At 34.7% G+C, this 20762-nt stretch overlaps 1 protein-coding gene across 2 annotated transcripts in view; it reads left to right on the top strand.

Moving 5' to 3' along the window:
- The first annotated feature begins 426 nt into the window (after window positions 1-426).
- Window positions 427-20762, top strand: part of LOC142340123 (uncharacterized) — an 81983-nt gene continuing 61647 nt past the window's right edge. Inside the window, exons 1-3 of one of the 2 annotated variants that reach the window (XM_075390621.1) lie at window positions 460-651; window positions 1280-2185; window positions 5266-5490. In XM_075390621.1, the coding sequence (XP_075246736.1) occupies window positions 1280-2185; window positions 5266-5490 (1131 nt within the window). In that variant the 5' untranslated portion in view covers window positions 460-651. Of the gene's footprint in view, window positions 652-1279; window positions 2186-5265; window positions 5491-20762 lie in introns of both variants that reach the window. The other variant, XM_075390594.1, reaches the window with a different exon arrangement.

Below are 20762 nucleotides of genomic sequence, written 5' to 3'. Positions count from 1 at the left end.
GCGGTGGCGGGTCTTCTCTCTAAAACGAACTGAATTGACTGTTGAATTTGTTCACGGAGGCCACATTTAAGGAGGGAAGATGATCCACTAATCACAATATTGTGTAATATCTGATCGTGTAAGGGCAACATTAGTTGAACATTATTTGTTGAGATTGGAACCGGTTTTGAAGTGGGGTTATCTAACTGATTACACTGAATGTGGTCGCACAATTGACAATGATATCTGAATCAGAGAGATCATTTGGTGACTTTAGAAGTGATCTTTAGGATTATAATTGTGAACTACGTTAACGAGGTTAAAGTATGACCTTGGCCGCCAAGTTTTGGAGACGATCGTCCGTTTGAACTTAAGATGGAAACCTCGGTCACTCATAGACGTATGATGGATGGATGGATGTGGTTTGGGCAGAGATGATTTATTGATAAGGAGGGTTTGTTTGAGGACCAGTCATTTCAGTTTAGAGTTGAGATCAAACAGACTGATCACAGAACTAGGGATCCTAATCAGTGGCATTATCACAAGGGCATCATTTCACCATCTATCAGGTCCATCTGCGGTCGAGTTACAAACAAGTTCAGAACAAAGCAAATTAACCTTTCTCCCTCTCTCGCTCTCTCGTTCTAGCTTTTTTCCCTCTATTCTTTCAAGGTAGGTAATCAGTCGATTCACGCTTATGCGGAATCACCAGGCACGTTTCTGGTTTTAATGGGGTTTTGTGTTATAAGAACTGATAATTGTTATCTGTGCTTTAAATACAAGAAGTACACCAACTAACAGTTAAATTAAATTTTCATGGATAAATTTTAATTGTCGCGTTGTTAAATTACTTCATTACAGTAAAATAGTTACATAGACTAAAATATCTTTGATTTGTTGCCTCACATGTTTCAAGGCCAGTGTGAAAAATAGCTGAATGTTCCCCAGCTCCTTCACAACGAAAGCGCGGCTTTGCAAAAATGTTCGGCAGGAAACAGCATAGCCAAACTAATGATTCGATCTGAGATTTGCAACCTATTATAATAGGTGAACAAATTGCATTTAACTGTACATAATAAAGAGAAGGACTTCAGCCACTCTACATCTTATAAACCAGGATATTCTGTAACCATCTACAATTGATATCTTCTGTATTAATAATGTTTTTTTTCTCATAATTTTACCGGAGCCACGTCACATAGTTATTCTAATTATGTTATGCGAGCCATTATCAACATATTGGTTGAATAGAATAAGTTTTTTTAAGCAGAAAAGTGAATAATCAGAATATTTAATCTAGATGACTGTCAGCACATCAAGCAGTACTGGAGCTGGAGCCCAGTGGTCTCTCTGTGGACAACTATCCAATTATGTATCCAAATTGATCCCAACACCCACTGGGGATACAGTGGTTCTCTTCCTTAACACCCCCCACTTCGAGTTCCTCAAAGAGATCCTCGACTTAGGTGTCCAAGTGCACATTGTAGAGCAGGACAAGACGATTGGGGAGAAACTCATTGAGTTCCTAAAAGACGGTCCCAATGCTTTGACTTCCTCTGAAGACATGCCGTCAACATACGTCTCGGAGGACAAGCGGTTGACGTTGCATAACATGCATTTCAGAAGCTTCCAGGCTGGCAGTGCAAAGTACAACGCAGTATTCGACGTTGGACTCCTTCCAATTCTGCCTGAGATTACTGAGGCACGAAGAGCTTTTGGCGAGAAACTAATCTCAATCTGTGCAGAAGAAGCTAAAATGGTTTTCTTTAGTGCTGAAAAAATGGGTGACATTAAAAACGGAGAGATCAAGGAATTGTCTGTAATTGACTTGAACTTTGCATATGGAAGGAATTTTCTGTTTACAAAGCAAGTGGAGGTCGAGAACCCGCTTGGGTATACAGAGATATTGTACTTAGCTAACAAAACAGCAGTGGGCGCTAAGTTTTACGACGAAAAGTATTCCAAAGGGTACTCGCCATGGCATATGGAAACGGTAAACGACAATTTATTGAAGCACTACAACCGAATCCAGCCAGAAGGAGAGCCTCTGAGGAAGATCCTGGTCCCGATGTCTGGCAAGACAGTTGATATCAAGTGGCTGGCTGACAAGGGACACGAGGTAGTGGCTGTCGAGATATCCCAGAGTGCATGTAGACAAATATTCACAAGAGACAACATCCCATTCGAGGAATTGGACTGCCCACAGGTAGGTAGGGTTTGTGATTACTGTTCATCTGATACCTGTTTTTATTTCATGTGAAAAATAATGAATTTTAATGCAATAATGCAATTTCAACACATTTATAATTTATAATCAAAGCGAAGCGACAGTATTTTAAGCAATTAACACATGCCCTGGGAGAGATAGGTAGCTAAACAATAACATTGAAACAATTGAAAGATTAGTAATTAGAAACATCAGTATTTAATTTAGTAATGTTACAAAGAGGCTCGATAATGTGCGTTCGCACATGATGTTCCGACCCGCGCTCATCTACATTTTTGACTCAACTGTCTTTTGACTTACAATTTTGCAAAAAGATAATCAGAAAGAGATGTTTGAGTTTAAAAACCAAACTAATAATTGAATTAAACGATGCCATACCTCATTACAACGAGATCCGTCATGAAAAAGACTACGAGAAAACAACAACAACAACAACAACAAAAAACAGCAAAAACAAAAATTTCACGGCAAAAACTCAATATGTTAATTAGCTAGTACCTAGTAACAATGTCAAAATACAATCAGGCGAAACCCTAGCTACTAAAATTTACTTTTCTTTTCAAACTACGCACCAGCTGAGATTTTTCCTTAATGACACTAGCTAACAAGTTGACGAAAAGAAGAAATAATGAGGCGAAATTCAAAAATCAATCAACATTTTTTAAACCAAAGAATTTCAAAAGCCTTAAAAATGATTAGCTTTTAACGAAATAATACTTGATAAATTTACTAAAAAGTTATAATGAAACCAATAGGATCTGTCTCTGGCTAGACTAAGACATTGGAACGGACTAATGATGCAGAAAAAACTCAAAAAATTACGAACAACAAATGTCAACATTGCAAAAACAAAAATTAAAAAACAAAAAAGCCTTTAAAATCATTAGCTATTATCTGAATTTTATGTATTTTTCTTTCAATTTCTATATATACTAATTCAGCTTAAATTATACTGAATGAACAAATAATTTCAATTGCGCCACATTTGAAAATCAATGGGATCTGTCATTACGCGATTGTGCTAAGAGGAGAGAAAAAGAAACAAAAATACACCACTCACATAAATTTTTATGAAAACGTATATTGTCTAACAAACAAAACGTCAGTTACACAATAATTTCAGTAAACACGATAGTTTTCAAAATCCATCGAATTGCATGGGCCCACTCAGTGATGAGAATAAGTTACAAATTGACCAACAAGAACTTTTGTTACAAAAGAACAACAAATTGAAACAAAAAATTGAAAAAAACCTTAAAAATCTATAAAATGTATAATATCAACAATTTTAAGACTATTTGCAATAAACTGACTGCTTCGGGTACCATCAATCAATCAATCTTCAATTACAAGCGTATGGGACCGGTCAGCATATTACGGCTACCTAAAATTTTAAAAAAGCAAAAACATTTCGGTAAAAACTTCTCTTCTTTCAGTTAATTTTTTAACAGCAATGGGATTCTTTTTTTAACAATTTGACTCCAATAAATCAACAAACATGACCAAATAGATTAAACAACGAAATTTTTGAGAAAGCCCGTACTATCAACGCCATTACATTCAATAGCTTTCAACGGAAGCTAAAAATTACGCTAAGTTACGTCTCGATGAGACAACAACGATATTTGTCATTCATATTTCAGTATTAGGACGTTACACTAAGTCATTGACTATGAAAATAACAACAAATATAGGAAAAATTCAAAAATTAGGTAGAAAAGTGCGAGAAGAAAATGTCGAAGCCATTTAAAACATAAGTTTTTCTCTGAAAACTTTATGTATGATCCATTGAATGTCATAATTAAACCAGTTCTACTATCAATTTTAAGATAATGAGTTAAGATTGCAGAGGGAGCCGAAATTACGAAAAAAGTAACCGAAAGTTTCAAAAAAATAATGAAAACGCACGCTTCGAAGTCATAACACCAACAGTTAGATGATAAAACCGCTAACTAGATTAATTTTGGTTGAAGTAGAAAAGCAAGGGATATGGTTATTACTGAGATTGACATACAGTTCCTAAAAATAAGTTTAAGATTGGTTAGTTTTCACAAAAAAAGATTTTCGAAAAATTAATTTTAAAGACTTAACAGCCATTAACTTCAATAGCTTTCAATGGAAGTCAATTGGAGCGTACGAAAACTCAGAGTCGAAGCCAAAGAAACACGATCGATTAACGGAACCTAGATATGAAAAGTGACTAGTCGCTAGGTGACCCAAGAAAAAAATTATCAAAATTTTTCTGAAAAAAGAGCACTCAAATATTGTTCAAAATTTTTCGATAGTAAACTTCCTTATGAGACCAGAATTAGTCGTTTTATCGCTTTTCGTCTATTAAAAACTCAAAACTGATTCTTTTTGTGACGTGAAATGTAATTTTGAATCAATACTTTTTAGAAAAACGATCTTATCTTGAAGAAAAATTACACTAAAAGTGAACAAAATCATGTCAAATATCCCGCGCTCACAGAAAACTTCAATCCTCGATAACTCCCCGAAAGAAGCGAAACTCAAAAAAAAAATCTTTTTAATTTTGAATTCGACGCTGGGCGAGGTTTTTAATGATACCACTCTCATTTCTCCACGATGAACATATCGATCGGCCAAAATTTTCTGAACAAAAAAAAACCCATTTGAGTATATGGTTCCTCCCCCCGCAAGTGGGGTCGGATGAATAACCTAATCTCTGTATACTGACTTTAAAATAATTGTTTGGTGTTTCCTGAGCAGCAAATATTGCAGATGAAGAGGCTTGTACGAATGAGGTCGTACATCAAAACAGCCTTGAAAAAGGTTGACAAATCAGAATTTTGTAATCCGTTCAACAATCAGACTTTCGCAATTCTACTGAACATCAAAAGGCGATGCTAGAATTGTAAATAATTTCAGCAACCCTTGTATTTTGCTCAATTTTTAAATTGAAAAGTAGTACTTGTCTTGTTTTTGAAAAGATGAAATGTGTTTTTTGCTTCAGATCGAAAATTAATATCCAATTGTCCAAAATTCCCATTGACGTGCGAATTATTTACACTAACTCATGTAAGCATAATTGTTGACAGGTGGAAGGCAAATTGTTCAAGTCTGTGAGTGGTAGGATCAAGGCATACTGCTGTGACGTGTTCAAGTTCACGAAAGAGGTGGAGGGTGAGTTTGAGAGTGTGTGGGAGAGAGGAGCTGTGATTGCATTCGAGGAGGACTTGAGGAAGAAGTACTTTGAACATGTCAAGACTCTCGTCTCCAAAGGCTGCACCTGGATGAGCTCCATATTCCAGTATGACAGAAATGTAAGTATAGAAATATTATTCAAACACAAATTCTCTCTTACTTTCGAATTTAATTCTCTACGACGAAAACTTCACATTGAAGCAAGTCTTTAAAAATAACAGAACATGCTTGGTTTGGCTGATATGAATCTGCTCAACTTGAAATAGCAACGATTGGAGTAAAGCTAGCATACATACACGGCAATCCAACTTTTGCTTCATCCAGGATATGCCCTCAACTGATTAAAAACTTCAGTCATAGCCTTTACTTAGTACCGATAAAAGCACCCATGGCAAACTCTGTGTTATATCATAGCACTTCATTTGGTAAATAAATAGTGGTTGTAAAAATGAATTCAATTAATGCCAGTTCAGGCAACGATCAAATTCTAAAATATAAATGAGAAAAGTGTCAGAACTTCAGGTAATTATATTTAATTGTTTGATTGAAACCTAATTGGAACATCAATTTCAAACCTAATTGGAACATCAATAGCAACAAATGTAGTCTTATAGTCTTATTACAAAAGGCAATTCAGAAGTATTGCGTACAGTATTAAATCAGCTCCCAATTTGATGAAGCTACTGTCCTGTAGATCAATGCCTGAGTACTTCTCAAATTCATTGCACGTAAAACTACCGAAGGCAAGTAATAGAAACGGCATCTTTATTTTGAAGTATTTAAAACTGTATCTTTTTTGAAGTAAACATGTAAATTATTCTGATCATAACCCTAAGCTTAGATATCCACATGCTTTCAAATGTTAAATAAAATAATCACAGCATCAGTATTGTTATTAATATAATCTTAAAATTGTGACTGTTGGTTCTCATAGGTAAAATAGGATTTGAAGGCTCCTATTTGTCTATTAATGGGTACTTATCTTGTGCTGATCGAGCAAAAACTAGATTAAAACACATTACAGCAAATTTTAATTTTAAAATTTCTTACTGAAGAGGGCAATTTGTTCCATTTCTGAACACTTTTCAAGATCAAAGATTTGTTACTTCACTTTGTTTTCGTTCTCTTTTTTATAATAATTTGATTTTTTTGTTTTAAACAATAATTTGATTCGCGACTAGTAATCATTTTAAAATTATCGGATGTTTCCAGTGTCTTATATCTGTTTGTAGCTTCATTAAGCTAACTTTTGAGATAAAAAATTCGGCCGGCAAGATACAGTCCTTAATGAGAAGATCAAGGGAGTGGTCAAATTTTTGTAGAAAAAAAAAACAAAATTTTGATTCCCCAGTTAACTTGCCTATTTGTGGGCATTATGTTTTTTGCTGTAACAGTTTGAAGGAATATTCCAATGAAAAAAAGATGAGAGAGTACAACTGACTTGAAAACATCAACTTTTAATTTAAAAGGAAATTGATTTCTTACATGATACAACGAACGAATTGCATTAGTCATTTGGCTTAGAACTGAGTTCCGGTGATTTTCAAAGCTTAAGTTTGATTCAAATTGTATTCCGAAATGACGACAAGCATGAGCTGGTTTGATGACTTCACATTTAAACGTAAACTCTGGATCCAATTAGTATGATTTATGATTTGTAAAGAATAACATCTGTTCTATTGGAATTTAATGTCAGATATTTGTCTGTTTGTTCTAATTTTTTTTTCAAATACTAACTGAATAGTTTTATTTTTTTTTTCAAATTGCATATATTATTAGTGACATTCGCAAACTGAACAATATCGTTTCCACCTTCAGGTTTTTCAGAAAAATTGTTGACATAACAGAAAAATAAGAGTTCCTAACACAGTCCTAGCACAATTTCGTTAAGAAAGCCATCCTCCAAGAATTTCTATCCACTAAGACATAAGATATGCATTCGAGTAAGATATAAAGTAAGCTAGCAATATTTTAGTGTACTTATTGTAGTTAAATAAATCACCGAGGTTCAGCTCGCATTAAAGGATATGACACCTTTGGAAATTGTTCAAAAATAATTTGAGAAGAAAGTAGAACTCATAAAAGAAGAGTAAGACATTAAACTCTGAATTATAAGCACAATTGGTTGAGAAAACGCAGCTTCCAGACTTATGGTTGCCTACAAAGAAGCTTTAAAATTTCTTGATACAGTGTCAAGATGTGAGAAAACGCAGTGATCTACGGTGAACGTTCCTGAAAAGCGAGCTTTGAAACGGTAAAGCGGCGAAGAAATTTCACCGCGTTGATAAGACTTCACTGCTGTTTCTTCAAAAAGTGGACAGTTCTAAATAGAGTGGTTTTTTGGATAGCGTTGCATAGAATTGATATTATATAACTCTCAAGTACAAACTTGATAAATTTAGTTGGATAAGATAGAATTTCTTTGCAAGGTTCAACAAGGCGCCAAGTTACTTTGAGTTTTCGCATCTCTTTCTATGGGCATAAACAGATTATCAATTTCATTTTAAAAATTTCTAATTGGAAACAAAACACTTCCACATTTATTGGAAAAAAATTGTTACAAATATCTCCCATGAGTTGAAGATAGTGGAAGTTTAACCTAGGTGATCCAATGTCAAATAAAACAGCACAAAGAATATTCATAAACAAGAAATTTAAAATTTATATAATTCAAGGTAACGAGTAAATAATGTTTAAAATTGTGTAAATTGAAAAAACTGTTAACGTAATCGTAGAGAGCTTTTCAATGATATTTTTAGCTGCTATATAAGATAAAATTATTGATCAGCGAAGAGCTCTTACAAAACAAAAATTTGCACAGGGGCATAAATTAGCAGGTGTCAAAGCGGTTGTCTTGCATGGTTAATAAATCAAAATTAGCAAGCCAGCAAAAGAGAACAAGACAAAAATGGAACTTAACTCTTACTTACTTTATAAAATTTTGTCCCCAACTCTGTTTATGCCCCCAACACTGTTTTTGCCCCCAACTCTGTCCAGGCTATTTAATTTGTTGAAATTTGTGCTACTGATAATAGAGGAACAATTTACTTCTGAAAAATAAATACGCATTCACAGTGAGATCTTTTCAAACCTTTCCAATGTCTGCTAGTTTTTTCATTACTCCCAACTGGCTCACAAGAGAACAATTTGACGAAAACAATGAAACAATTTTTTGAGGCTTTTCGTCACAAAAAATGAGTAGACAAAAACAATCAGCGAAAACAATCGATTGATTGAATTATCCAAGTGGATCGTGAGGATTAGAATTTGAAGACTTTTTCATAAAATCTATCAAGTGTTATCGACGGTTTCCTTCTGATTGAACGGATTGAACAACTGAAAGTTTCAAGGCACTGGACAAAACCGATGTAGCCTCTAGGCTTATAAAAATTCTAAGTTAAACGCGATGACCCAAGCTGGACACGATTTCAGAAGTAAACAAGGCGGTTTGGTAATGTGCGTACGCACATAAGGTTCCGACCCCGCACATCCACATTTCTGAGTTAATTGGCGACCATATGATGAAGAGTTAGAAAACCTTCATTAACATATATATCGTTCAATAAACAACGAATGGAATACAATCATGTACCGCTTTTTCACCCCTATTCAATTAACCCCCTATCATTTAGCCCCGATTTATTCACCCCTGTATGATTTAACCACTCTCTGTTCTCACCCCTCTATCATTTCACCCCGATTTTAATCATTCTATAAAATAATGATTATTAAATTAGCAATTTAATCATTTGGCCATGCTTCGCGGGCCATGGCCATGCCTCAGCGGCCCGTGGTATTTGATATGAAACTATCAGAACCGAAAGTGGGATTAGTTTATCCACTTAGTTATGTCAAAACATGCTTATGTCGACTGCTAATTAGCGGGATGAAATGATAGAGGGGTGAAATGATAGAGGGGCTAAAACATAGAGGGCGTAAATCATACAGGGGTTGATTATATGACTACTAGAACGTCGTTGAAAATAGGACTACTAGAAGGGACAATAATAAATATGAAACAACGAACACTAATTAGGACCAAAACTCGATGGCTATAATAAATAAAATAATAAAATCAAACTCGGATCATATAAAACATAAACAAAACAATTTAACCTAAACTTCATTTGAAAACATATGAGACCTTTCTTCACTGCGACTGGTTAACAAGTCGACAAAAAAGAGCAGAGAGTTCAAAAAATACCTTTCCATTTCTGAAAACAATTAATTTTACCATTATTAATGTCATTAGGTATGAACTGAAATCCCTAAAGTGTACATTTATATCTCTATAGGAAGCAACTGAGACATGTCATTATCCAAAGATCAATTGCGCAAAATTTCAAAGCCAATAGAACCTACGATTATTGTTATAAATTAAAAAGAAAGCAAAAATACTATAAAATGTGCAAGTAAAAAGAATCTCAATTATTTTGTTAAATCTCGTAGTAACAGTAGTAACAAAGCCAAAAAACAAAAATTTGAAGTTGAAATTGTTATAGAGATCCAATTCTAGTTACTGGAAATGGGTTGTGACCCGTGTTTACAGAGGCTGAGCTACAAATTGACCAAAAAACTATTTAAAAAAATGACGAAGCTCAAAAACCAAAATATGTTTTTGAAAACAAATATTTTCAAAAGTCATAACAGACTTAAAATTTCAACAAAAAGCAATGGATTAAGTTGCAATACCTCAGGGAGCCAATTGGGCCTGTTAACAATGAGACTAAGTCACGAACACACAAAATAACAACAAAGATATAAAGAAGCCAAAACTTCAAACGATTTTACGAGATCACAATGTTGAAGGCGCTAAAATTAAAAAATGACATATAACCAAGTGGAAACAAATTTATGAATCAACAAAATTATTTGAGACTTCTAATTATTGAGATCGAGTTACATGGTTATGTAAATGAAAGCAAAAGGACGCATTTAAAAAAAATTTTCCTATTTCAGTTTTAAAGTCATTAAAACAAACAGCTATAAAATGAAATCTCCACATAGGTTGAGTTATATGTTCCGGGGAAGCAATTGAGACCTATTGTGATCAAGCATATGACGTACAACAACAGAAAAATGACAAAAATGGGCGAAAACGAAAAAAATCCATTTAATATTTGCGAGATAACTGTGTTTCAGCCCAAAAAACATAAACTATATAACTAAAACAATTAACATATCCAGATACGCTTTTTTCCAACGCTGTGCGTTTTTACTACTATGCGTTCGTTCAATTGGTCTAGTCAGTAATATGATAATTTGACAAGGAAACAAATTGAACTCATAAGATATACAATTATGATAAAAAAATTAAAGAAAACTGTAGTATAAAGAGAAAAACACCTTTAATTGAAAATAGGACTATTACGAACATTAATTTATAACCCACATGAAATCGATTTTTGCTTGTTTTTACTAAGACTGTGCCCTAAGATGAGGGAAGAAAGATAAAAACAGTGGCAAAGTTCCAAAATTAACCGATATTTTCTTAAACCAATTTTTTTCATAGTCAAAACAGACATTAGATAATAACTGAAAGAATTGCGTAGATTGATTTACACCTCCTGAGAAATGACTGGATCTTTGACAGGGGACAAAAGGTCATTTAACTGCAAAAAAGATAACAAATGAAAGTAAAATTCAAGAATTACATAAAAAAGTTTTTACGAAAACAATTGGTCAGAGCAACAAAAACCATGAGCTTATTCTGAAACCGTGTTATAATCTCGCTGAACCTCGTTTTTTGTGAATGATATCTGTCACTTCTTGAGCCCTGAATTGAATTTCTTGTAAGTAAAAGAAGTTTACATAAAAAACTTTTACATAGCCGAAATATTTTGAAAAAAATGTCGCGCCCCATTAAAATCTAAAAAATTTTTTCTCGTGAGCATTCATGGCGAGATCAAGATCATCCCAGATGTTACTACGCGTCTAACAAAAAACTCACTTTTTTCAAATGGTTGCGAAATAGATCAATTTTAGAACAAAAAATTTCAGTTTTTTAAAAATAAAAATGCATTTTTTATAGTTATTGAGTTTTAATTTGAAAAAATGGCAAAATTTTAATTCAAGAAGACTGTAAAAGCCAGAGGGTGTAGAACTAGCTCCTTTGTCAGCTTAAAAAGAATATTGCCGCTGTTTCAAGCTATCTACTTTCAGCAAATTTAAGATAAGTGTGCTAAAAAAGCAATTTTGGTCCCGAAAAAAATCGAATTTTGAACATTTTTTCCAAAATTCTAGTAAAAAAACTCAGATCGAAGAATTCAGCAAACCTCCTCTATCTATAGAGATAAAATGAATAACACTACAGCAAAAAATCTGAACAAATTTTAGCAAAATTGATGAAAATTAGGTCAAAATTTCCGAAAATGTGAATAAAATCAGATGAATTACGTCAAATATTCACAAAACTTTAAACCTCGATAACTCCCTATGAAAAGCGAAAACTGAAAAAATCTTTTTAATTCCATATTCTACGCTGGACGGGCTTTTTAATGATGCCACTCACAACTCTCTATGACGATTATATCGATCGGCCAAAATTGACTGAACAAAAAAAAGCCCATTTGATTATATAGGTCCTCCCCCACTAAAGTGGGCCGGAACAAAAAGAAAAAGATCTTTCGAAAGAGTATGTGCGTGAAAATTTAATAAAGTCGTGGGATAAAGTCGAATTTTTCTGTTGTTGAATCCAAACCAACAGAGCAGAAATGGAATTCTGCCCCGGTGTAGACTCGAACACCAGAAGAGAGACGAAAATTATAGTTATTGTAATTTAATACGGAGAAATTGGAAGTAGCTTAAAAACCAGAGCACATGATGATAAAGAGGTCATTTGGAAGGTTACCGAAAATTAGGCGTACTCCTAACATAAATTTTAGATAATTTTTGTCCGACCGCTGCTTTTAAAGCTGTCGAACATTTGCAACAGCCGGTTTATGCTCATTTTTCTTGAGCATATTTATACAATTAACACGAGATTGGATAGTTTGACGAGGTCACGTGGAGGTGTTCTTACTGCTCGAAAATGCACTCTCAGTGCAATTATGACAGAATTTATAAAAGAGAAAATTGAGCATGATTTTATCACTATTTGTTTGTTTTTCTTCGCACAGATCGGTCTGATTTTGATTACTTTATACAATCCACCATCAAGTAGTGGCTATCGAGTGAAAGTTATCAAATGAACGCGCAAAATTGGACCGACTGCTTCAAAAAATTTAAGCAAATATTCTAAAAAGCTTCACTTTTATCCAGCAATTGACCAGCTGAGAATCATCTACACAATAATTTTCTGGATTTGCATTCATTTTCAGGTTTAGAAAAAAAAGAAATCAATGGATATTTTTCTCGGCATTGGAAAAGATATCTGTAATGATGGCCTGGGAATGCAATATTTTTCAGATCATAACGCGTTTTTGGCGGATATTTCAATTGAGATAGCTAAACCAACATCACATTTGTTTTTGGGGAGAGTGACGTTTAGCAAAGTGAATTGGCAACAGTTTAATTGTCAGTTTGGTCTCTTTTTTGATCAAAAGTTTACTGGACAAGATCCTGGATCATTTTTTTTGCAAAAACTAATACAGCGTGTAAAAAAACAATCACATAAACCACGTTCCGAAGGTTAGGTGACACTTTTTAATTGTCATGGTTGACAGTTCAACTAGAAAACAAGCTGCAACAACATCTGACAAAGGAAAACGAAAATTGCTGAAAACCCGGTCGTCGTTTTCCTTAATCGATTAATCGAAGACAAACAAATATTTATTGTATCTAGAAAGGGTTGGTTGTCGAATGGCGAGTACAAACTAATGAGGCAGATGAGGAGAATACCCGCACTTTCTGATGCAATGAAATGCAAGGGAAAAATATTTTCTGACTCTAAAGATATAATCAAATGTTTCCACGAACATTTTTGTCTGTTATCTTTGAAGATAACGAAAAGTTTTTTAACCCAACTTCATCAAATCCAAATTTGTTCTAGATAATATAAAATTTGAAAAATCTATTGAAACTTTCATTCCCAAAACAATTTAATTATATTCTGTTCGTTTTTAGCAAATTTAAGTATAAGCAAATTTTAGTTTCCAAACTTTTAAAAACAATTCCACGTGCGTTCACAATTTAAAAATGGAAGCAAATTAGAAATAACCAGCTACAGAACTATTTCTTTTCTAAACGAGATGCCTCCTTTGTTTAAGCGACTAGTCTATATACAGTTCAATGTGATTCTACAGAAAAAAACTTTGTGAGCAACAACATGGTTTTAGAAAGAGGCACTCAACAATCGCTCCTCTCTTATGTTTGCAACAATCTTTATGAATACTTAGACTTATTCAAGCTTATACTTATTAATTTACTTGATATTACCAATGCCTTTGACAATGCCAGTTTTATTATAATCTAGCAAAAATGTGTCTTTTGTCCCTAACAACTCCTTCATGAGAGTCTTTTTTTCATAGTTATCCGATGGGAAGCAGCGAGTAGTCATGTGCAACAAAGAATCAGTTGTTTTTAAACACGATAGCTTTATCTTCACAGATGAGACAAAGATTGCAGAATCTTTTGAAAGCAAACCCGGCTTCAAATCGAGATCAACAAAGCCATCAAATGGAGCAAAGAGTATAATCTTCAAATCATCATCAATAAAAATGCATTCAAATTATTTTGCAATAAAAACGAAACAAAATGAAAGTTTGTGATACCAGCAAACAAAAGAATAAATTTTGAAATTGAAATAGAAAACGTAGGAAATGTTTTGTCAAGCTATCTGCCTTGGATTTTTTTTGGATTCCGCAATTAACACAAGAAATATAAAACGGCCCCATCTGATGGGGTCAATTGTTTTTTCAACATCAAAAAATGTGGTATCTAATATTGTTTTTGTTTTTTTGATAAAACAAAACAAGCAAGAAATGATTACAAAAAAGGCAAAACTGCAGCCAGATTGCGCCAAATAGGTGTGCTCCACAAATCATTTCAGCTATGGTGAAAATAATGCGTGTTTGTAAACACTAAACTTGCTGCGATTTTCGCCCCATTTTATCAACGCAGATCTAGTATATTAAGAAAACGGTCATATGTTAATAAATGCTGAGGAGTATTGGGAAATCATTAGAGGATGCCAGAGTATGAGGTTTTGCTGGAAAGTTTTTTCAGCAGAAAAGATAGCAGTCGTATGGAATGTCTAAATAATTTTTTCAATCGTATAATAAACTTCAATGACTCATTACAAAAGAGTTCAGAGTTTATTGATTACGACATTTTTGCTTTCCCAAACAAATCTAAAGAAGAATTAAGAAGAGGCGTGAAAGTTTCGATATGATATTTGTTTATATGGATGGTCACCTTTCAAAAATTCATTAGATGAAACTCAACAATAGTTAAATCCCATCTGGGTTAAATTCAACTTTTTTTACTATGGTTCATATTTTTATAATTATTAAGTTTTTTATTGCGAAAAGATTTTTATTCTTTTTATTATTGTTTTAAACGTTTATTATTATTTTAAACGTTTATTATTATTAATATTATTATTACTTTCTATTTTTGTTATTATTATTAAAATTATTATTATTATTAATATTTTTATTTTTTTATCGTTTTTATTATTATTATTATTATTCTAATTATTCAATTTATGATTTTTTTCATCATCTTTATAATTATTGAGATACAGGATTAAACATGTTCTTGAAACTGCAACCAAGAACTTATATTACTTACATATAAACGCATTTCTCATTATGTTATCTTTTTACTATCTGTGTATATAGCTTTACCATCGGGCGCTAACTGCTCATTTCATGCAACCTGTTAGTTTAATGTTTAGCCTTACATAACACTATAAAAAAGCGCAGAGGAGATTATTGGCGATATGATACAGTCGCCTTGTTGCTCAATAGATATTATTGCGCACAATAGTTTTGAAACAGATATCCCATATATTGGAAAAAATAATAATACAGAATCCAGAGTCGATAATAATGTAAGCACAGATAATACACTAACACACAACCAATTGTTTTCGGAAAATACAACCCGACAATCCTTGTCATTTCAATTTTTACGCCAATTGGCCTATTCAAATACATTACTTCACATGGTGCAGTCAGCAAATCTTTATTAGGAGTAAACCCTTTCTGGGAAGCAGGCGCGACTCCCCCATTGAATAGAAAGAATGGTTCTCCACACTGAAAATGGCGATCATCGCACGCGACAACATAGAGGTAGACAAACTCCTAAAACTCAAATCACAAGCAGCGCTACCTACATATGAGGACGAAATCGAAGGAGAGACAGTAGACGAGGCACGAAACAGAGAAAAGAGAAACGAGAGCAGGATAGTTGATTTTGAAAACGAATGCAAAGCGATCGAAAGAAAAGGAGCTCTGGTAGACATAATATCGTGGGATGAGGCAGATACAAAAGCAAAAAGCCTCATTTACTCATCCCTCTTAAACGAAGAACGAAGGACATACCACCAGAAAAACCCCCATACTCAAATAGAAAAATGCACAACACACGAACTCGTCCACGAACTAAACATTACTTTCACAATTCCACGGAACACTACCTTTGATAGATTAATTTTTTCAAATCAATGCGACAATCACATGAATCACTCGAGACATTCTATAGTAGACTACGTGAAGCAGGCGAACTGTGCACGTTCGAAAATTTGGAAGAGGATTTAGTAAAAAATCTCCTCATTTCCAACATGACAAACACATCAATCCAAATGGACCTGCTGTCAGAAGTTCACACACCCCAACAAGAGCTGAACTTCGCATTAAACAGAGAGATGCGGACAGAAAAACAAACAATAAATAATTAAATCGCACACAAAAAACACCAGTTGGTCACATGTATCCTACATTAGATACAGACAACAACCACCAGCCCCACAACGCATACATCAACAACCGAGAATAGCAACACTCACAACAGGAAAAATTGAACCATGCTACAAATGTGGCTAACCGCTCATAAAGAATCACCTCAACATGTGTAATGCACAAAACTTCACTTGCAAAATCTGCAAAAAGATCGGTGATTTCACTTTGATGGGCAGGGCACCAATGCCCGGAAGGAGAAAATTCCCACATATCTACAGGAAATTAGAGTTAATCCACAGCAACAAAAGCAACAACAAACGAGAGTGAAACACATAAAAGACTAAAAACCGGAATAAAAGGAGATTCAGAGGAAGAAACAGTGGATGCCGAAGCAGCCCTATGCATCAAAGAACTAATGGAGGAATGGTCATCCGTCAACGTAGTCAGACCATCCCTATTCAAAGAAATAAAATCGTGTCAACCAACAAAGAACTGGGAGGAGAATTTTGGGTCAAAACAAACTGCCTCAACACAAAAATGGACTGGCGAGCAGACTCTGGTTCACCAAGATCCTTTATGCAAGAATCTACAGCAAGAAGCATTGTCACAAAACACCCAACTACAAAAATAACAACAATCACGGAGAAGACGAAATAGAATTGCTTCAAGAACCAAGACATCCAAACAACCGGAGTACTCCACATAACCCTCAAATCAAGATCATGGAAAGCCAGTAACTGCAAAATCATTCTAGTGAGCAACCTTCCCAGAAGGTAATGGGAAGGGATATTCTACACAAACTCGGAATCGGCCTAACAGCGTCTAAACCAACTGGTAAGACAATTGATTTTATATCTGACTTTTCAACTTCAAGTCTAGGCCGCTCAAAAAACCATATGTCTAAATCAGCAGACAATGAAAAACTCACCCCCACACAACAAAAGGGTAGCAGAATACCCCTAGATAACACTTACTAGATCGAGTAGAAAAAGAGCTAGAAAAGCTTATCGTGCACAGACAAATACTCAGACAAGAAAATGTTCTGGCGAACACTTCATGAGCCCAGTGGTAATAAACGTCAAAAATGACAAAGCGTCAAAATCAAAATCGCATTAGATTCAAAAGAACTAAACGATGCCGTACACAAAAACAAATACCAAGTAAAAAGCATAGATCATCTCATAGACGCAGAAGCAAACTACATCTCCGCAAGGAGTAACGAAAACGGAATATTTTACTTTTCTAAAATGGACTTAAAAAACGAATACAGCCGAATACCACTAGACCTTCAACTGCAAAAACACTTCAACATATTAGGTGCAAAAGCAACAGTAACGTACAGATTCTAAACGGCGTTTACGGACTAACATATATGCCAGCAACATTGCAAAAAACAATAAACGTGACACTAAAAATTTGTCACAATAAATTTGAATTTCCAGATAACATGCTGGTAATCACGAAAGGCACTATAGTCGATCATGAAAAAGAACAAGACAAAATACTCAACCTACTAGATAAAGAAAATTTGGCGATCAAACTACAGAAATATGAATTCGCAAAAAAAGAAATAACTGGGTTGGGTTTCCAAATAACACCAACTGGTATAACCCCAACACCAAAGAAATGTGAAACTATAAACAAACTAGAGGCACCCAGAACACTTTAACAACTTAGATCATTCATGGGGTGCATCCAGCAACTCATCAAATTCACACCTAAACTCGAAAATATAAAATTCACATCTATCGAAAAAATAAAAAAGCAAATAATCAACATTACAGAAAACAAACACTTCGACATAACAAAAGAAACAAAGATTTAATGCGAAGCAAGTAAGAAGGGACTCGGAGCATGCCTGGAGCAAAAACATGAATCCGTATGGAAATCGGTCGCCTACGCAAGTCGGTTTCTGAATAAACTTGAAGAGAGATACAGCACAAACGAGCTACTTGCTATCGTATGGGCACTAGAACATTTCAAGTACTAACTATACGGAAATAAAATTTTGGTACAAACCACAAAGCAATTCTCTCGGCTCTAAAAAATAATAGAGGGAATAAAACATATCAAATTAGATTATCCAGATAGGTGGACAGATTACAGAAAATATCCCCGAGAAAAAACATGGGATTCGCATCCTTCGGGCATCCCCACGCCGGAGAATGAAGACGACGAAAAATTCGTCGTATACACAATACAAATAATAAAACATCTTTTATTGAAACACAACATAACTCCAAGTGGAGTGATTCAACCAACTGGTAATTTCAACCAATCAGACAACAGCACACAAAATGAACGAAATGACGTTACACACACAAAACAAAAGACACACACAATCGAATGCGCCTTTTGCCTTAGTAATCTCAAAAACAAGTTGCCTCGCTCATTTCAAAATTCCAAACCACAAAATATTTCAGCAGTTATAGCAATTACAACACGCCAGAGTCCAAACAAAGATACATTTGACGTACAAATAAAAAAACGCAAACGTGCACCAAACAAAAAGAATTCCCAATTGGATATAAACTCACCAAGTAAAATCCTTCGTGATAACAGTACTCAAACAGACCCGGACTCAAGCAAAGGCGAAGGCCAAAGCGCCCATAAGGATGAAAAATATGCCGAATTATTTATGGCAATCGACCAACTCCCCACACCCCAACACCGCCACAACTTAATGAGAATATTCAATGAGGAACTTAAGCGGAAATATCAAAAAAGGATTTAGGCCCTATCATAGAGTTAGTCCAAAGAAGATTGGCTATCGTTAAAGAAGTTCAAACCATTGTTTTACATGATTTACAGAGATCTCTCAAGTACACCGTCTGGTTTGTCTTTTATTTGATAACCGGCTGGATATTCAGTGAAAATTACGCCCAATGGTACTACAGACAACCCACAATAAGCACTCAGGCCAAGCGGGAAGGCTCGATTTGGCTTTATTTGTGTGGTACCCACACATCCATAGCAAAGTTGTTGCACAGGCACAAAGCTGCAAGCACTGCTTTGAGAGAGGTAAAATCTTGAAAACTCTTATACCAAAAAACAGTCTCGGAACACTGCCCACACTCTCCGAACCAAACGGAGAAATCCAAATGGATTTCTTCGGTTGGATTCCATATAAGAATAACACAGTAAATAACTACATACTAGTAACAGTCGATAGACTTTCAAGATTCCCCCATGCAAAAACATAGTAATTGTGATACTAACACAGCCATAGAATACCTCGAAAGCTACTGCAAACTACATGGAATACCTCGTTCCATCAGGTTCGATCACGCACAAGCATCAAAGGCAAAAGAATTCGAAATACTTCGCAAAAATAAAAACATAAAAATAATATTGGCACCAGCTGGTGACCACAGAGGCACGGGTATGGTCAAACGACTCAAACAAACAATAAAAAGAAGACTGGCCGTCTTAGATATAGACCCAACTGGTCAAACGCAACACTGCCATATCGTCTAGCAAACATCATAGAAAATATCAGACGGATCCCAGACGACACAACAAGAATCACTCGATTCGAAGCACACTTCGGCAGAAAACCAAGCACTGAGATATCAAATATCACAAAACAATCACACAAAAATCTTACATACAAAAATTTAACTAAATACTGTTTAGACAAGAAGTTGTTGAAACAAAATGCACTGACAATGGCGGAATTTTGGAAACGAGATTGTGTATCCAAGGATGACCTCAACATCACATATAGAGAGGAGACTGATGCTGAAGATTTTCAATCCCCAACAACAAGTGCACAAGAACCAACTGGTAACGCGGTACAATCCGAATTCATAGATAGCGATGACTCCGAGAACATCCCCCTAGCCATAACCACTAAAGACAAGAACCCTCTACTTAAGAGATAGCCATCAGAAAAACACTTCACATTAGTTGATTAAACCACAAAATTCATAAAAACTCGTAAAAAACGTAGCACAAAAATCTCTATCACGAAAAACGAAAGAACCACGACTCACACAAGCACCACAATGGAAAATCATAGCAGATGGTACTATCATGGGATACTCACAACACACAATAAAAATAGACACCCCTCTCAGAAAATACACGGTAAATAGAAAAAACGACCTAACGATAAAAACTAAACAGAAAACAAAAATAGAACCGGTAATTACCAAACAGAAACCAAGCAACTGAAGGACGCAACGAAAAACCAGCCAAGAGGAGAAACCAAGCATCAAAAGACAACAAGTACAAAATCTCGAACTGGAGAGAAAGTCTCCAATTGCAGCCCAGATAAAATTCGCAAAATGGCAGCACAAAACCAAAAACGACAGCAACAAATTAGAGCCAAAACACCAACGACACCCAAAAGACAACTGGCTAAAGAAGAAAAGGCTAAAAAACGTCCCCAAACCTCAAAAAAAAGCTCAGGAGAGATTTTCGAACAATGCTAGAAACAAATTGCACTCCGAAATCGTCAAGAATTTAACGCAAATCTCTCCTTCATTCAAATGGGTATGGCTGACATACAACAATCATACAACACAATTTGTATGACATCGAAA

Source organism: Convolutriloba macropyga, chromosome 1 (genome assembly GCF_964194025.1).
Source record: "Convolutriloba macropyga chromosome 1, txConMacr16.3, whole genome shotgun sequence".
Taxonomy (NCBI): Eukaryota; Metazoa; Xenacoelomorpha; order Acoela; family Convolutidae; genus Convolutriloba; species Convolutriloba macropyga.
Note: the sequence above shows the minus strand (reverse complement) of the source record. Positions and strands in the feature narration are given on the sequence as shown.